The sequence below is a fragment of the Rhinolophus sinicus genome, chromosome 2 (genome assembly GCF_057876585.1).
Source record: "Rhinolophus sinicus isolate RSI-liver-muscle chromosome 2, RSI-T2T, whole genome shotgun sequence".
Taxonomy (NCBI): Eukaryota; Metazoa; Chordata; class Mammalia; order Chiroptera; family Rhinolophidae; genus Rhinolophus; species Rhinolophus sinicus.
Genome location: NC_142502.1, coordinates 116,799,279 through 116,815,873, shown reverse-complemented (window position 1 = coordinate 116,815,873; position 16,595 = coordinate 116,799,279). Strand labels below are relative to the sequence as shown.

Sequence of the window (16,595 nt, the reverse complement as noted above, 5' to 3'; positions counted from 1 at the left end):
CAATTTCTATGACATTCCCTCATTGCCAATTTAGTGGAGTGATCACCAGATTACTGGGAGCTAAGTCTAACTTTTGTCTCTTCTATAAACCAAAGCGAGGTCGCAACCTAGAAAACAAACATAGTCACGGTTGTTTCTATAGCCACAGCTAAAAGGAAATCAAGGAGAGTACAAAAACAAAAAAGCAGAAGGTTTACATGCGTGCAACATGTATTAGCCATGTAAGCCTGTCTCCTACGTTAACTGCTAAAAACTGTTTGACCCAGTTTTTAAACATTTCCATTACAGCTTTAAGTATTTTTTGGGAAAAATATTTCTAACGGGTACTATCAATTTTACATGAGAGCAATATAAAACATTTAGATAAAAGGTAGCTGGTGATCTAAGGGATATTTATGGAAATATTTCTGAATACTGTTATGGACAGATTATTGACTTTGATATACCGAGAGTGCCAAAAAAATGTATACAAGCGGACACTTTGGTCAGTGTTGCTCAAGCAATAGTTCGCTGTAATCAGAAGTGTCTGGATCTGATGGTATCTACTTTGAGCACCTCTTGTAATTGCAGAAGTCAAACGTGACTTGTATTTATCTTGTGTTATCAGTATATACTGAGTATTACAATTTTAATACAGTTTTCCTTTCTTAAAATGTGTACACTTTTTTTTGGCACCCTCTGTATTTTCTTTTGAGTTTGAAACAGTTGTTCTTCAGTTGCCTGTGGTTATCGGACAAACATTTCTCTCCCCCATTATGTCTACAGGCCTGAAGACAGGGTGTCTTGACCCCCACGTGGTAGCAGTATAAGCTAGCGGCCACGGTGACCAACCCCACTAGTGCGTTAGCACAGCCCCAGGTGGAGAGTGGACCTGGGACTCCTAGCACTCCGCTCCGGTTGGCTGCTGGCTCCCACACCGAATCTATATGCACATTCTGGAGAGTTCATTCATCAGTTAATGTGAAGAATATTTCTTAGAGTTGCACTGAGGAGCCAGGGATTCAAGGACCAACATGATGACACAACATGCACTCTCCCCACTGATCTGGTCTTTCATGGGGGTAGCCTGACCACGTTCAGAGGTGATCACACTTGAGCATAAATAAATGACCTCTGTGTGACCTAGGAGCACACGGGAACGAGCACGTGGCCCAGGCTGAGGTCAGGGAAGGCTTCCCAGAAGCAAAGGTGGGTAGAATGAGACTGGAAGAATGTGTGTACGATAGATTGGTGGGGCTGAGGTGGAGCGGGGGAGGGGAGCTGTACTCTAGACTTTTCTAGACCTGTGTGAAGGTGTGGAGGAAGAAAGAGCCCAGTCTAAGACGCTGACAGCAGGTACACAGGTCTAAGGAGGGAGAGGGCGATGAACACTGCGACCTGGAGAGATGCAAGGAGCCACCAACAGAGAAACCACTGAGCTACTATTGGCGAGACAACGGGACGAGCCAGCCACCTGCAGCTTCACCAGCACAGTGCGATGGCCAAGCCGCTCTGCTATGCTGTACCTGCCTCATCGACATGTCATGAGTTAGCTGAGTTTTAGGTAACAGACTGCTCTCTGTTCTGCTTTCTACATTGATCTCCCTGCCCCCCAGAATGGATTTAGTACAACAGGTATCCTCAGTTTTTCAAAAGTTCATGTTACACAACTTCACTTTATGAAAGACCTCTACCGGTACCTGTTTTCAGTAACTGAAAGAAAACCAAAGAGGATTTTCACTTTTATGAAAAAAAGCGCAAACAGTGTCTAGTGTCTATTCTGCAACGAGCATTATAAAGACAGCAGCGCCCTGAGCAACCAGAGTGGCCTCGCCAAGTCACTTCCCAGAACCACACTCAGCATCTCAGCATCCAGCCCCCGAGCTCTGAGCTGTGTCTGGGAGAATCCAGGCTGTATCTCCATGTGCATTCCTTAGCAAGCTGTGTCCTAGGGGGCCAGAAAAGCCTCAGAGAGCTTGGAAGGGTGTTGCTTAGCGTAAAATTGGGACGGAAGTGTTTCGATTGAAGTGAATGAAGTCAAGACACTGTGCGTCCACTGCACTTGCCTGCGTCTACCATTCGTACTGTTTACACACAGAGACAAAGCATCTCGAAAGCTGTTGCCAGTACTGTTGGTTCTGCTAGTATCAAAGTGGTCTGTCTCTTCTAGTCAGCATCCAGTCATGGGTAAAATGGAAAGTCTACTGCTTGTGTGGACTGGTGGGTGTACAAAGCGTGGTGTTCTGTTATCCTACACTTAAGGAGAAATCGGTCACTCTTTTTAATAAGTGAAACTACACTGTCCATACGTTATTTCTACTTTACGTAGGCAGTGTATTTATCATATAATTCCTGCTTGTACCATTTGTTAGTGTTATTTTAGGTTTTATGTGTTATTTGGTAGGTTATTTTTTGGGTCTGGGAATGCTCAATAACTTTTCCATATAAATTTATGATCATTGCTTCTTTGCTTTACGCCATTTCGGCTTACAAAAGGCTTAGCTCTACATTCGGATAGCAATGAAAACCTGTATTTATTTTCTTTTACTTACAAGACAGCAGCAAATGAACTCTACCCAAAGCCCTTCATGATAAGTGATGGCTTTGAGGCCGAAGTTCCAAGATTCTCAAGTGCCTCTGTAGTACTGAAAGGGCAGTTATTTTTTGCCACTAGTTACACTTGATTTTATCGACAGGCTGTGATATAACACAGGTGCTCCACGGCAAGCTTGCGCTTAACTGGGTAGAACCAGGGGCCACCCTTTCAATGAGACAAGGGCACCATTTAGAAGTCCTCTTTGGGACCCGAAAGAAATTACAAATAGCATCCTGAGCAGGTTTGCATGTGACTCATTATATTTTAAGAACTACCTTTAAATAAGACTCTTCTCTTTTTTTCACAGGTCCCAGTAGATGGTGTAGGGTTTTTGTTTGTTTGATTTTAAAGGCAAATATTGAGGGGCTAGCCAGGGCGAAGAGGCTGGAGCCACTGAATCAGGAAACGACACCGCTGATGAGCAGTGAACTCATAGGCAACGGTCCACACTGAATGACCTTTTAGGTCCTTCCAGTGTTAAGAATTAGATATGCTTCAATTTAGAAATATTATCAAAATCTGGGCTTAAAACTTCCATTAGGCATGGAGCAACAAACCTGACCATTACAAATAACTTAGTTTTGCAACTGGAAAGATGCTCACCATCATCTACCCTTTTTCTTAACATTAACCCATTTATGAGGAAACTTCTAGAAATCATGGTGCCCAACCACGGATTTAGGAACCTGTGAGCACATCATGGCAGGAAGAGACTCACTCCATTTGCCCCATCTTCTGGGCTGCCTCACTCTGCTAACAACTGAACTCTCCTATTCTCTACCAGAAACAGAGGAAGACAGCTAGTTTGTTACCAAACTCTAAATAGCTAAAAAATAAATGAAAAGAAAACACTTTGTGAGATGAACTCCACTCAACAAACACTAACAGTTCTACATAAATGGAAACGACGATAATTATAATTTCCACCATTAAGCATGCTTGTAATTCTTGGAAATGTAATATTCTGCAGATATAGAGTTTAAATAACTGCTGTTAACATGTGTAAAACCATTACGATTACATAATCGGGACCAGGGATTTTCCAAGTGTGGTCCCTAAATCAGCAGCATCAGCATCATTGGGGAATGTGCTGGAAAGGCAAATTCTCGGGCCCAGACCTCCTGAATCAGGAACTTTGCAAGTGGGACCCAAGAATCTCTATTTTATTAAGCCCTCAAGGAAATTCTGATGCACTTTACAGTTTGACCATCACTGATCTAAAGAGACAGAATGAAAAAATTTCCTGAAAACGGAGTTTAGGTTACAAATTATGATTTCTATAAGAAATATAATTTGAAAATTATAGCAAGGAACTATGCTAATATTTTATTCTGTTCCTTCCAGATCACATAATTTTAATCGGTTAACAAAATGTGCAAGGAATGAAACACACAACTATTAGTGTGAAAACTATATGCATTAAATATCTTTGGCACACTCTATCAGAAACAATGTGTTGTATAACAAACATTTTGTATCTAAATACAACTGTGGGACATACATATGGGGAAAAGGTGATGTCTTTGGACTCTAAAGTCTTACAGAGGAAAATGGCTTCCTAAACTGCAGGCTGATGCTACACAGCCAGCCATCTTTTACAGATCTTATCCTCATAGTAACCTATCACTTTCTGAATAACCTTTTCAAAAATGGGGGAACGTACCAACTGAAAAAATAAAATGCTAACAACTTACACAGTTTGCCAGAATTCTAGTTACTGGTTATTCTTAATTGTAAGTACAGCCTTCTAACCATACCCATGGAATAGGTGTGGACAGATATAAAAAGATTATGATGAGCATACAGAGGGCTGGTAGGAATTTTCTAGGTTTAATGAGCTATGGATTAGCAGGTGGAGATACGATAATTAAATATGGAGAATAAGAAATGATTTGTTTGTTTGTTTGTTTTTAGCTGTTAAGGATACATGACAATTACAGATGAGCTAGGAGAGCAAGGGAGGGAGAGAGAGAAGATGGAAGAAAGAAGTTGGGACTGAGATTCCGGACATGAAGATGCATCTGAGGCACGATCTTTTGCTTGGTTCATTCATTCACTGATAGCAGATACCTCTGAAATAGCCAACATTTCACTGACAATGCATATCACAGGATGTGGCAATGTTTTTGTTTGTTTTTCCAAAATATGCACATCTCTCCCCTAAAAGCACAGACTTCCTAGAACTCAGAGTTTTCTCTATTTTCATTCTTCAAAACAGAAATATATTAAATATTTTTAAATGCAAATACCGGCAAGAAAAAGTGTAGCTTATTTATATTGGAATCACTCACGGTATCTTTAAAAATGACATACACCTTGAAGACGCACTCTAAAAAGGCTTGTTTAGAAGTCAGGTGTCCTATGGTAACCTCAATCAAAGGGAAGTCCCAGGACCAAAGAAAAAGGAAATTAAATGAAGACGCAGGTGCGTCCCATGCAGGAATGCTGAATCCACCCAAAACCTCTCCGTCCCCTGCTCACTGCGATGTGCTGTTATTAGAGTATGAACCTCAGCCCTCACACTGGCCTGGTGGGGACTGCGAAAGCCAGGCTTTCATCTTAGAAATGCCAAAGTGAACAGGAAAAAAGACAAAGGAGGAGAGGAGAGGAGATGGAGAGGCGCTGGCAAGAGGCAGAGGACAGCAGCAAAGGAGTAAGTGATGGAGTTCTCCATTTGTCCATCTGGACAGTTCCCCAACAGCCGCAGATGACAAGTGAGAACAGACCCGGTTATGAGCAAGGCCTGGTTCTGCTGTCGGGAGAAAAGCAACAACATGCCTTAGAGCTTCTTACAGCATCCTTTTGGCACAATGTGGGCATCCTAACAGCAGAAAATTCCACATGTCATGGCAAGATCCATCAGGACAAGCAGCCCTGCACACCATCGGGCCACATGGTAGTCTTCAGACCAACGGTGCGGTGCCACTGTGGGTGGAGAGCTGACACAAGTCCCAGCGAACCCTTCCTGCCCCCACATCCCTAGAATCAAAGGCCTGGGTACACTATTAGGCTACTGTAGCTTGGCTTTCTCATTTAAGACAGAATGCAAAAACTCTGGAAAGGCTCTCATAAAAATGTCTAAAATAAAATAGAAACAATTTTTCAATTATTTGGAAAGTTAGCTTATTCTCAAATAATGTGAGGCAAACAAGACACTGGAGTGTATTCAAGTTCTGAGATGGAACCTACATAATGCAAGCACCCCTCCTTATCCAGAAGGATTTGGTCTCCAAGTTCAGACAGTGAGGACGTCTGTACGTGCCCATCCCAGGGAAGAGCAACAGGGCCTCCCCAAGGCCGGCAACCTGGAGGACACTGTTCTCATCTGCCCTCTTTCTAAGGACCTTCTTCTCAAGTCCTGGACATACGGCACAAGGAATGGGACTAACATTGCCACAATGTGGGGGTGCTTGGACCCTTTCCCTTCTAAGAAGTCTCTTCAAACTCAAAATTTCTAAATCAAGATTATACTTTTGATTCTGAATTATATTTATCCCTTAAGTGTTCTGGGCCAATCACTTTATATTGGAATTGGTTTTCCTCTAAATTTCCGCTCAGAAGAGTTAAAAGTGCTGCCATATTCAATTCTCTTAAAGCCTCAAACATGATCTAAAGCAGAGGTGTCCAAACTTTTTTCAACGTTTTTTACCAAGGGCCATATGCGGTACAATACACAAACAGCCGGGCCACTCACTCGAGGTGAAGTACATATTGCCTCACTTGGTTTATTTAAGTAAACTAAATATACTTTTGGAATTTGCTGCAGGCCAATTAACAATGGATTGCGGACTGCAGTTGGCCCACGGGCTGCAGTTTTGACACCCCTCATCTAAAGGAAGCTATGCACGGAGCTTTACGTCACGTGAGAACAATCTAATGTGATGTCTTGCCAGAAGTGATAAACTCTGGCACCAGGATAAGAAAATCTCAGAGTTCAGATTTCAGATGTAGTTAACGTTCGGGCCTGCGAGATCACCTAAGCACATCTAAGACAGCCGCGAACTCCACAAGCTGCCGATTCCACGAGCTGCCGACACCATAACGGGGTCTGGTTTCCACCACCTTGGGGCAACTCCTGCCTCAAAGAAGTACAGCTCACAGCTGCCTCTGGAGTCTCTGACAGGGAAAAACATTTTTGTGGCCTTCCTTCCTCACAGGTCAATTGACATGGGTCTTGAATAAGCACTCACTTACTGTGGCACCAATGTTTTCAGAGGAGAACAATTAACAGCACACAGTACATACATACTTAATAGTCGTACAGTTTGCATTTAAAAAATTAAACTAAAGTTTGCTGGAACTGATACAATGTAAACACAATGACCTCTACAGAACTCTTGCTTTTTGGATCATGGGAGTTGTCTCACTATATGGAAGGCGTATTTGCAAAGAGGCCTACAAAATTGGTTGTATATTTGTATAATGCATACATGCACAGGCTACCTCGTGTGATATTGGCCCAGTTCTTCCAGACAGGCTCAGGACATACCAGAAACACACCCCAAACGTGCCTACTGCTGCAAATGGACAGCCTACTGCAAGGTAAGTGGCCTCATCCTCTGATTCAGCTCACACACACAAACTCATCTCTCTCCAGAACTGCCTTTTTCTTTTCAATTCTGTTCATAAGTGCTTTAAAAGCTTTTCGGAGATGAACTCACTGATGCTGCCTGCGGCACAGATGACCTTAGGATTATATATTATTATAGGGTTTAAAAAAAAAACAAACCAACCACCAAAAGGCTGTGTCAGAAACCCGGGGCTCGTCTTACTGAGAATAGTTGACATGCCTGGGACCCACCATGTAAACAAGGTCAACCCGTGGGGCCTACAGAATGGGAAACCTGGAGAGAAAATGATGTTTAAGTCTGTGGAATAGAAAAGGGGGAATCTTTAGTAAAGAGGCAAAACGACCTTCAGGAACTAAAAACATTTGACTTACCCTCTAACTGCAAGAATACCTGTCCTGGGGAGTAAGTGGCAACTGTGGATAGACAAGTCACTACACGCAAAGCTGTCTTAGGTATACCTTACACAGGTGATACAAACCAATCCTATTCATCTATCCTTATGTAAGCCCCAAGTATTCTTTTGCTATTTCCAGTGTATTTACACAATTTGAAGAGATAGCACACAACAGCTATATTGTGCAATACACACACATCTACACACGCACATTTCAGGAGCCTCCTGGGTGCCGGGCAGATCTCAGGGCTCCAAAGGCACTTACCGAGGACTCGCTGTCCCTAATGAGGAAGTCGCCCTCGCGGCCCCGCTCGTTGAGGGCGCACTCGGCCTGGTGGCGTGTCACGTTGCCGTAGTACCACTCTCTGCCCGCGAAGCGCCCGCTGCCTGCCGGCCCCGGGTAGCTGATCTGTGGGACCTGCGAGGGGGGCAGGGCGGGCCCGTCGCTGAGGACCACCACGTAGTTTTTGGGGACAAGGCCAACCTGCCCCCGGGCGTTTTTGCATTTCCACCACTCCGGGTCGTTCTCGGGCTTCTCGATCACCTCCATGGTCTCTCCCTTCTCGAAGTTGAGCTCCTCCTCAGTGACAGAGCTGAAGGGGTACAGCGTCTGGACCACGTGCAGAATGCGGGCGCCCTGGCCGTTGCTCAGGGACGCGCCCTTGCGCAGGCTCAGGAAGCTGGGGGACTCGGCGGCCGCCTCGTCCACCTCCTCCAGGACATAGTTGGAGGGAAACCAGCCGATCTGCCCATTGTAGCTGCCGCGCCACCAGCCGTCGCTGCACTTTTCCATGACGGTGACACGTGACCCCTTCACCAGGGACAGCTCATCCTCCCTCTCGGCCACATAGGCAAACTTGACGAAGGCGGGGATGTTGAGGTCGTAGATGCGGTCGGCGCCGCCCCCGTTGGCAGGGTACTCAGCGTCCGTGCTGGGCGTCGGGGACGCATCCCGCGCGCTCGTCTTCCGCTTGGTCTTGCCGAGGCCTGTGGAGACACAGCAAGGGCTCAGTGGGCACCGGACACAGGGCGGGACGCCACCGGGCATCGCCAGGGTGCTGACGCCACCTTCCTGCCCGTAAATACAAGGGAGACAAATCCACCGTGGTTACAAACTATGTCACCATCAGAGAAGTACAATGTTGCTGGCTGTGCTGTGCAGTTGAAAAGTGACTCAAAGCTCAGTTACTAAAAGTGATGTCTTTCATTTACTCTTGAAAAAAATGCCAGCGTACCAGCAGCGCAAAAGACAAAATAGTGGAAGTTAAGCTTCCTTCTGAAACGATTAGAGAGTTCCTGTGCCACTCAGAGAGAAAAATAAGGTATAAAGGCACAAACAAAATGCCTTCGGTCTTTATTGGTCAGGAAGTGGACCTGCTCTAAGTCCCAGCAGGTCTCCAGACGCAGACTTTGCAGCCCCCTGCCCTGCTCCCCCCATCTCAGGCCCCCCACATCCTCCTCACTCCTGGGACACTCTTGCCCTCCCATGGCTGCCTGGTAGCAAAGTGGCTCCAGTGGGCAGAAACTGACACCCTTCTCCTTTCTTCTCTTCCTGCAGTTCTTTCAAAACAGCAGACTCATTTCCCACAACAGGTTGTGACCAGTTAATTAGAAAAAATTAGCTGATACATTAAGTCTAAGGCAGTGAAATTCAAGAGAAAGGCATCTGGGACGAGGGCGGAAGCCGACCTTACAGACATCTACGATACCTGAAACCTCTCAACAGTCCTGTGACAACATGGCATCCCCCCGTTCCTGCAGATGGGGAAACGGAGGCTGAGAGAGATCAGGGAACTTGCCCAGCACACCTGGCCAGTGACATAGCATAGACCCCATGCTCCCAATAAAAATAACAATCAAGAACACAGTTCCGTAGAGGCTGATAATGCAGCATGGTTTCTATGGCATATGCATCATCATTTGTAACATGATTTCTATGTGACAAATGCATCCAGGACTCTGAATGTCAAGACTCTGTCCTCAACCCACCTGACTGGCCCTCCCAAACAGTGATGAACCTTTCTGTGATTCCAGGCAATGGAAATGGTCCCTGTGTCTCCAAGTGGAAGTGGGGCTGAGGTTCAGGGAATGAAGATTTGGGATAAGAAATGTATCACGAGTAAATCTGAAGCCATGTGACCACCGCCATGTGAGTCTGAGCTCTCAAAGTGAGTGTCATGTGCGTCTCACAGGACAGCAGTGCATCCAAGGCCGAGAGAAGACAACATGCCTGAGAGCCCACGTCCGGACTGCCCCGCGGTGTCCATGCTCCAAGCAACGTTTCTGATTTGAAGGCAAATCCATTATCTTTCAAGGAAAGATGCAGTGTGGGAATCCCACTGCCCTCACTTTCTCCACGTATATATTTTTCCTACACATCTTCTGCTTTGTTTCTTCTTCTCTGATTAAAGTCATACCATCTACTTCCTCCCGTTGTAAAAAAAAAATCTACTTGAACTCCGATGCGTGTTTTTAACAAGGATCAAGTGAATTTTTTTTCTCTTACAATTTTACTTATTTTCTCAAAAGGAGAGGCAAATCCTCACATCCATTTCGCCAAGTCACTAACTAACCAAAACTTGGCAGAGCAGAAGCCCTCACCGACTAGCTTGTACTCACTCCCTCTTTGTACCATATTTTGGAAGAACACACTTTCCAGCTTTTTCCTTGAGGCCTGCCTACTCTGGCCCAATCAGGAATTCCTGTGCAGCCTGGCTGCCCCCTTCACCTACACCCTCTCCTCTCTCAGGTCCCTGGAACCCAAACTGTGCAGGTCACCAGGCGGTTCCAGTCCCTGCCATGTCAGACTTACCGGGACTCAGGGGAGTACCAGTGTGTTTTAGCAAGATTTGGGACGACTTTCAGTTCTCAAGTTAAACACAAAATCCAACTGCACAGAATTGTCTTGGTGTTTGAGCATTCAGGTTGGAGCTGTTGCTGCAGCACGCTTCAGATAAATCATATTATGAATTGAGGATATCTAGAATGGGACCATTAGAAAACCTTTCCAATTGCTGGCATGCCGTATTGGGTGACGGTAAGTAACACTTTTTCACAAAGTGATGACTTTCTCTACAGCTTGTTCAATAATGTATAAACTGCAACAGCCTTGCACAAAGAAAGAACAAAGAAGGAATGGAAATCACTGTTAAAAAAAAAAGTAAGACACTGTCTCACATGGGATGCACTCAGGAGTGACCAGGATTTTAACATCTACATTGAAGATGAGGCTCTGAAAACATGTCAGTTTCCTCAAATCTATAATCATAAAATTGTGGCTGTTAAGATCTAGAAGAAATCTTAGAGGTCAGCTTGCTCAGGTTCAGGCTGTTGCTGTGCCGACTGGGCCTGGGGGTCCCTACATGTGCTGTCCAGGAGATCCAGTGGGGAAGAGGAACCCACACCCACCGCCCCCCAACACGCCCGCCCCACCCCAGCAGTTCCAGTGCTCTCGCTGCTCTACCAGGGGTCCTGGGATGGAGGCTTCTGGACAATGTGCTCCACAGATGAGCTGGGTGAAGCCTTGGAGAGGCTGGGCAGTCGCCCCAGGTCTCTAGGCTAGTCAACAGTGAGGCTGGATGCAGACTCCTGAGCACGGAGCTGCCTGGAATGGGCCAGGTTTGTGGCCAAGGGAGGATGTGAACAAGCTCCTTAATGGAGCCACCACAATAGCTGTCACATTAAAGATCAGCCATAATTTGTGCAATGAGCTGTATTTGCATTTAGTAATAATAATAAAAAATAATGTGTATCACCAGGAATGGTATTTCTTATTCTGAGCACACAGCAGAATTTTAAGTGGCAAATAGCTGAGTTGGATTTTAAAGTAAACTACAGGTATACCTTGCTTTATTGTGGTTCATATTGATTGCACTTCGCAGCTGTTGTGTTTTTACAAACTAAAGGCAAGACTCTCCACCAGCAAGAAAATTACAACTTGCTTTATTGCGATACTTGCTTTATTGCAGCACTCTGGAACCAAACCCACAACATTTCTGTGTTATACCTGTAAACTTTTCAGCTTTTGTGACAATTTTTTGGCATCAAGTTATCGAATCTCTGATCCTGAATTGCATTTTTATTGACAATAATAAGCAGATTTAACTTTGTTGAATAAAATTACATACACTAATGATTGAGTTCTAATAAAAGTTTAAATGTCCTACACTATTAATATTAGTGATTTTAAAGTCAAAAATTGTTATGTACTCCTTTTAAGATAAAGGGATATTATAAAAGACGGATTTTAAAATATTCTGGGTCATCCTCCAGCTGGAGTTCTGGAGATTTAAGATAAACGTCAAACAAATTTGATAGTTCTGAAACATATTCAAGCCAAATTCATTTAGACAATGTACCCAACTTTTAGGAGCTCTATGGAAAAGCCATTTTATTTTTATTACTAATCAGATCTGTAACATAAGCCAGCTCTAACTAGAAAGCTTCCCAGTACTTAAAATGTCATTTATGCTAAGTTAAGAATAGAGGTTATTAATTTGTGGGCATTTCCCCCATTAGAGTTAGGACCTATTATTAAAGTAAACTAAAAATTACAGAAGGGTTTTTTACTAAATAGATTGGACAAGGTATAAAGTGACTGAAAGAAGTTTTCATATATGAGGATATATTTAACGTTCGGCTTCTAATAGCTTTTCATATTAGTATATGTGCATTTAATTTGTATTTAGTTTTTTGTTTGTTTGTTTGTTTTTAGAGATGCTGGTAAGATTAGCTTCCACTATTCAGGGAATATCCAGTGCCAACATTTATGATAAAAATATTTGGATATACGAAGGGAAAAAACTCAAGTTTAGTAAATTTAAGGTTTTTTTCAAGGGTGACCATTTAAAATTAATGCAATGGTTCTCTGTTGTTTTAATCTGTTCAGCAGCTTAATCCTTCTCTTATTCACCAAAACACCTCTCTTCCTCTGGCTTCAGCGGGACCTGTCCTCACACCCTCTGGACCACGGTGGGGACCCATGACTCAGACCTGCGGGTCAGAGCAGTCCTCAGGACTAAACCTACAGTCCTGCGGGAATGCCATCTCTCTCTCAGAGCCGCCCACTTGTAGGAGTCTATGTGAAGAATGAAAGCGAGAGCAGGAATGAGGCCGAGAGAAGAGAGGCAGAAGCGGATGGCATGAGTTAGCCCCTTGATCCAGCTATACCTCCCGAAGATGTGAGCCAAACCCCTCTTTAAATGTGCACACACCCCGCTCCTTTTCTCCCTCCTTTTTCTTCTTCGTTTTCTTTTTTCTTTTCTTTTGGCTTTATCTACTTTTGAGTTGACTTTCTATCACTTCAATTAAGAGCTCTAAAATAAATAAATAAATAAAACCAGCCTTCCCCAACTCTCATGCCTCCCCTCTTGCCCCACCTCCTTAAATATGGCAAACTTCACTCCACTTAGGGAAATGGTGCACAGCCGTCCACCCTTATCTGCAGGGGATATGTTCCAAGACGCCCAGCATATGCCTGAAACCCTGGATAGTACCGAACCCTATACAAACTACGTTTTCTCCTATACATACATACCTATGATAAAGTCTAATTTATAAATTAGGCACAGTAAGAGATTAGCAATAATAATGAATAATAAAATAGACCAATTTTAACAATATACTCTAATAAAAGTTACGTGGGCCATTATGAAGTAAAATAAAGGTTACCTGAATACAAGTACTGAGATACCAAGAGAGTGGATCTGATATCGGAGACGCTACTAAGTGACCAACGGGAGGGCAGCATATGCAGCGTGGATGATTCACATCCCAGTGGGACGAGCGAACAGCACGAAATTTCATCACACCACTCAGAACAGGGCACAATTTAAAACTTATGAAGTGTTTATTTCTAGAACTTTCCATTTAGCATTTTCAGACCATAGTTGACTCCAGGTAATTAAAACTGTGGAAGGCAAAGTCGTGGTTAAAGGGGTGGGGTGGGGGGACTACTATATCTCAGTAAATTGAAAAGAACATAGTAGGAGTTTGGGAGCATTCAGGTTTGGGTGTGGGATGGTGGAGGGACAGACATCATCACGTCATGACTAACTGTTGGGCGGGTGTACATGCTTCCTAATCCCAGAGAATCTTGAGTTTAAAATATTTACCTCAAGAGCCATAATGAGATTATCTGTGACACTGGGTGGGCACAGACATTAGGCTTAACGGACCAATACAGTCTAACCTCGATTTTCTGGGAGCTATCAGATTAGACTCAGGATGAGCCCCAGTGACTTCACTGCGGCCAGGATCTTAGGCATGGTTGTCAGAGAAACCAGAAGGGCAGCTCAAGAAAGTGAGACAGGCTCTTCAGTATAAGCTGATCTCATACAAGGCAGATCCAGGTCTCAAGGAATCAAGGATCAGTTCGCATCTATTCCTTTTGTCACCAGAGGCTCAAACATGTTACTAACTGCTGGGACACGAATGAGCTCCGGCGAGGAGAGGAAGTGTGTGCAGTAGAGAAGACAGGTGACACGGGCTGTGAGCAAGATGTGACAGCGGCCTCGGGGCCACGCTGTGGCGCGTGGGCCGCGGGGCTGGAGAGCAGGGTCACACTGCAGCAGGGACATGTCCAGTCGAGGCTGGCAGAATTGTGTCGGGCAAAGCAAAGATCTTGTCAACTCTTTTCCTAGTGTCCCATTGGTAGAAAATACTCTTTACCTGGCACCATGGACTCACCATTAGCAACTGGATATGCTTTAATTTAAAGAATACTAAGTTCCTAATCACTTCTGAGACAAAGGACTAGACTTGTGACAGCTTTCTGGTCTTCCACGTCTCTCTTTGGGCACCAACTTCACTCACAGAAATTCCCAGCCTTACTATTGTTGCTGTTAGCAGGCCATAATGGTTCCATCCACACTCAGTAAGGTCCTGACACCAAGAGGGGAGAATATATCCTTTTCACAGCCAGGATGTGCTAGAAACAAAGTAGGCTGAGCATAAAGTTGGGCCTGGAACCTTTATTTTTCTAGTAGTTTAAGCCTAGCTTTTTTTTTTTTAAAAAGGAAACCAATGTCTTTTCATAAAAGCTTAGTCCATCTGCATCTCCCTGACCAGATAGCAGGCAATATGGCCCACAGGCAAACACTGTGGGCTCATGGGCAGGACTCTGGTGTCCACCAGTAACTCACTCACTGTGGGCCTTTCCCTCACAGTAAAACAAGCGTGGGTCCCAAAGGTCTGCTCAGCACTAAGCTCCATGAACAGCACTGAAAGAACATGACAGCACTCGTCATAAGAATCTCAGCCTTTCTCCCACACAGCCCCCTAGCACTCCCCCACCACGCTGTATGTATCTCCCTGAGAAAGACCACGGTTAGGCATTGTGTGGCCTCAGGGCCTGGCATTCAATAAATGTTTGCTCAGTTAATAAGCTCACTTCCTATCTCATCACCACTACTTTGGACACACTCCTCCTTCCTTCCAGGCTGATCTCTCCCACGACATGCACTTATAATGCCAGGAATGTTGACAGATTACTTAGGAGCAGACGGGTATCACAATTAGCACACGCCCTAAGTACACACCATGCCAAGCCCTCCCTATGGCCTTCCCTCCTTCTACCTTTCAACAAAACTGTGAGACCCTACTATGTGCGGGGCACTCAGGCTAGTGAGTGCTCTTGCTGGGCTGTGTCTGGGGGTTCTGAGGTACACTAGTTCCTCACCCACCCTGCTCTCTGCTCACCCCCAAACTGGAATGAATGGAGGAAACTGACTTTTATTATTCCGAGGCATGTGCACCTTAGATGTTTACTTCTTCCCCTGTAACGAGGCACTCTGCCATGTGTCATACAAAATTCCTAAGTACAGGGAGAGGGGTGGTCCAGGAAGGGAAGGAGGAAGGAGACTCGCAGGATGGAAGGAGCTGTCATCCCTGAGGAAAACTCATACTGACCAGGTAGGGGTTGCCAGTTGAGGGAAAGACAAAGGGATCAGTCACCATCCCTTTATCCAGATGGTCCGTTTTCCAGTGGGCTACTAGGAGCCAGCTGAGAGGACAAGGTATCAAGGGATAAGGGCCTACCATCACACACCTCCACATGTCCAGAACTCTGAACTGGAATTTCCATCCTTGATCCCAAGAAAGACCATCATTTGTGAGCAGGCAGGCAAATAACATGACCGAATATTTAAGCATAAATAAAATGGCTTAGAAGTCTAGGATTTTCTATCAGATATGAAAGTCAAATGGTAACACAGATGCCAATGAAAAGAATTTTTTAACAATTTAAATTAAAAATTTTAATTAACAATACATATTCAGAATCTCTGAACACATATACCCGGATCCATCAGCTCAAGAATTTTTTGAATATGCAAAAGGGTGTATGATTAAAAGGATTAGAGATGCCATTCTGTAATACTAGTTAATGTCAATCCAAGAGTCCGGCATGCATGCATCTTTTTAAGACCACACTGAATTAAACGAAGTGTGACAAATAACGGAAAATGAGGAAAGGGCCAGCACATTCATGCAGGTGGCAAGTGGTTGGCAAAGACAACCGAACCATACATACTCCAGCCAACTTTCTCAGACCACGTTAGAAGCCCAGCTTCTGCACTACGAGCTTTAGACCTTGGTAACTCCAAGACGTCTCTATTCCTCAATTCCTTCATCTGCAATATAAGGATATGGGTGGCACCTGTGGGGCTTTCATGAAGGTCCAATAACCGAGGAACACCCTGAGTGCAGGGTCTGGTACACAGCAAGATCCCAAATGATAGCTGTCATTATGTTTATTGCTATTATTGTATCATCTAATTATTTTCCTTTCTGGTAGGGGACAAAGGCAGAATCGATGGAGATAAGAACAGGTGGAGTTTTCTCAACAGAGATGTGCACATATCTGTTTTTTCCCCTAAAATGAACCTGGAGGGCAGGTCTCCCCTCACCCCTGCTCTCTGGGCCAGGAGCAGCTAATAAGACACGATGGGTAGACACAGAGAGGATACTCAATAATGCAAAATGGCCCTTCACACTGGGAGTCAAAAAAGAGCCCCATTTTCCAAAGTAAGGGCAGGCAGAAAGGCTCACAGGATCA

At 44.5% G+C, this 16,595-nt stretch overlaps 1 protein-coding gene across 5 annotated transcripts in view; it reads right to left on the bottom strand.

Annotated features, from left to right (window-relative positions):
* Positions 1 to 16,595, bottom strand: part of NCK2 (NCK adaptor protein 2) — a 139,270-nt gene that overhangs the window by 12,876 nt on the left and 109,799 nt on the right. For all 5 annotated transcript variants that reach the window (XM_074332486.2, XM_074332487.2, XM_074332485.2 and 2 more), the window contains one exon: positions 7,806 to 8,527. In XM_074332486.2, the coding sequence (XP_074188587.1) occupies positions 7,806 to 8,527 (722 nt within the window). The remainder of the gene's footprint in view (positions 1 to 7,805; positions 8,528 to 16,595) is intronic.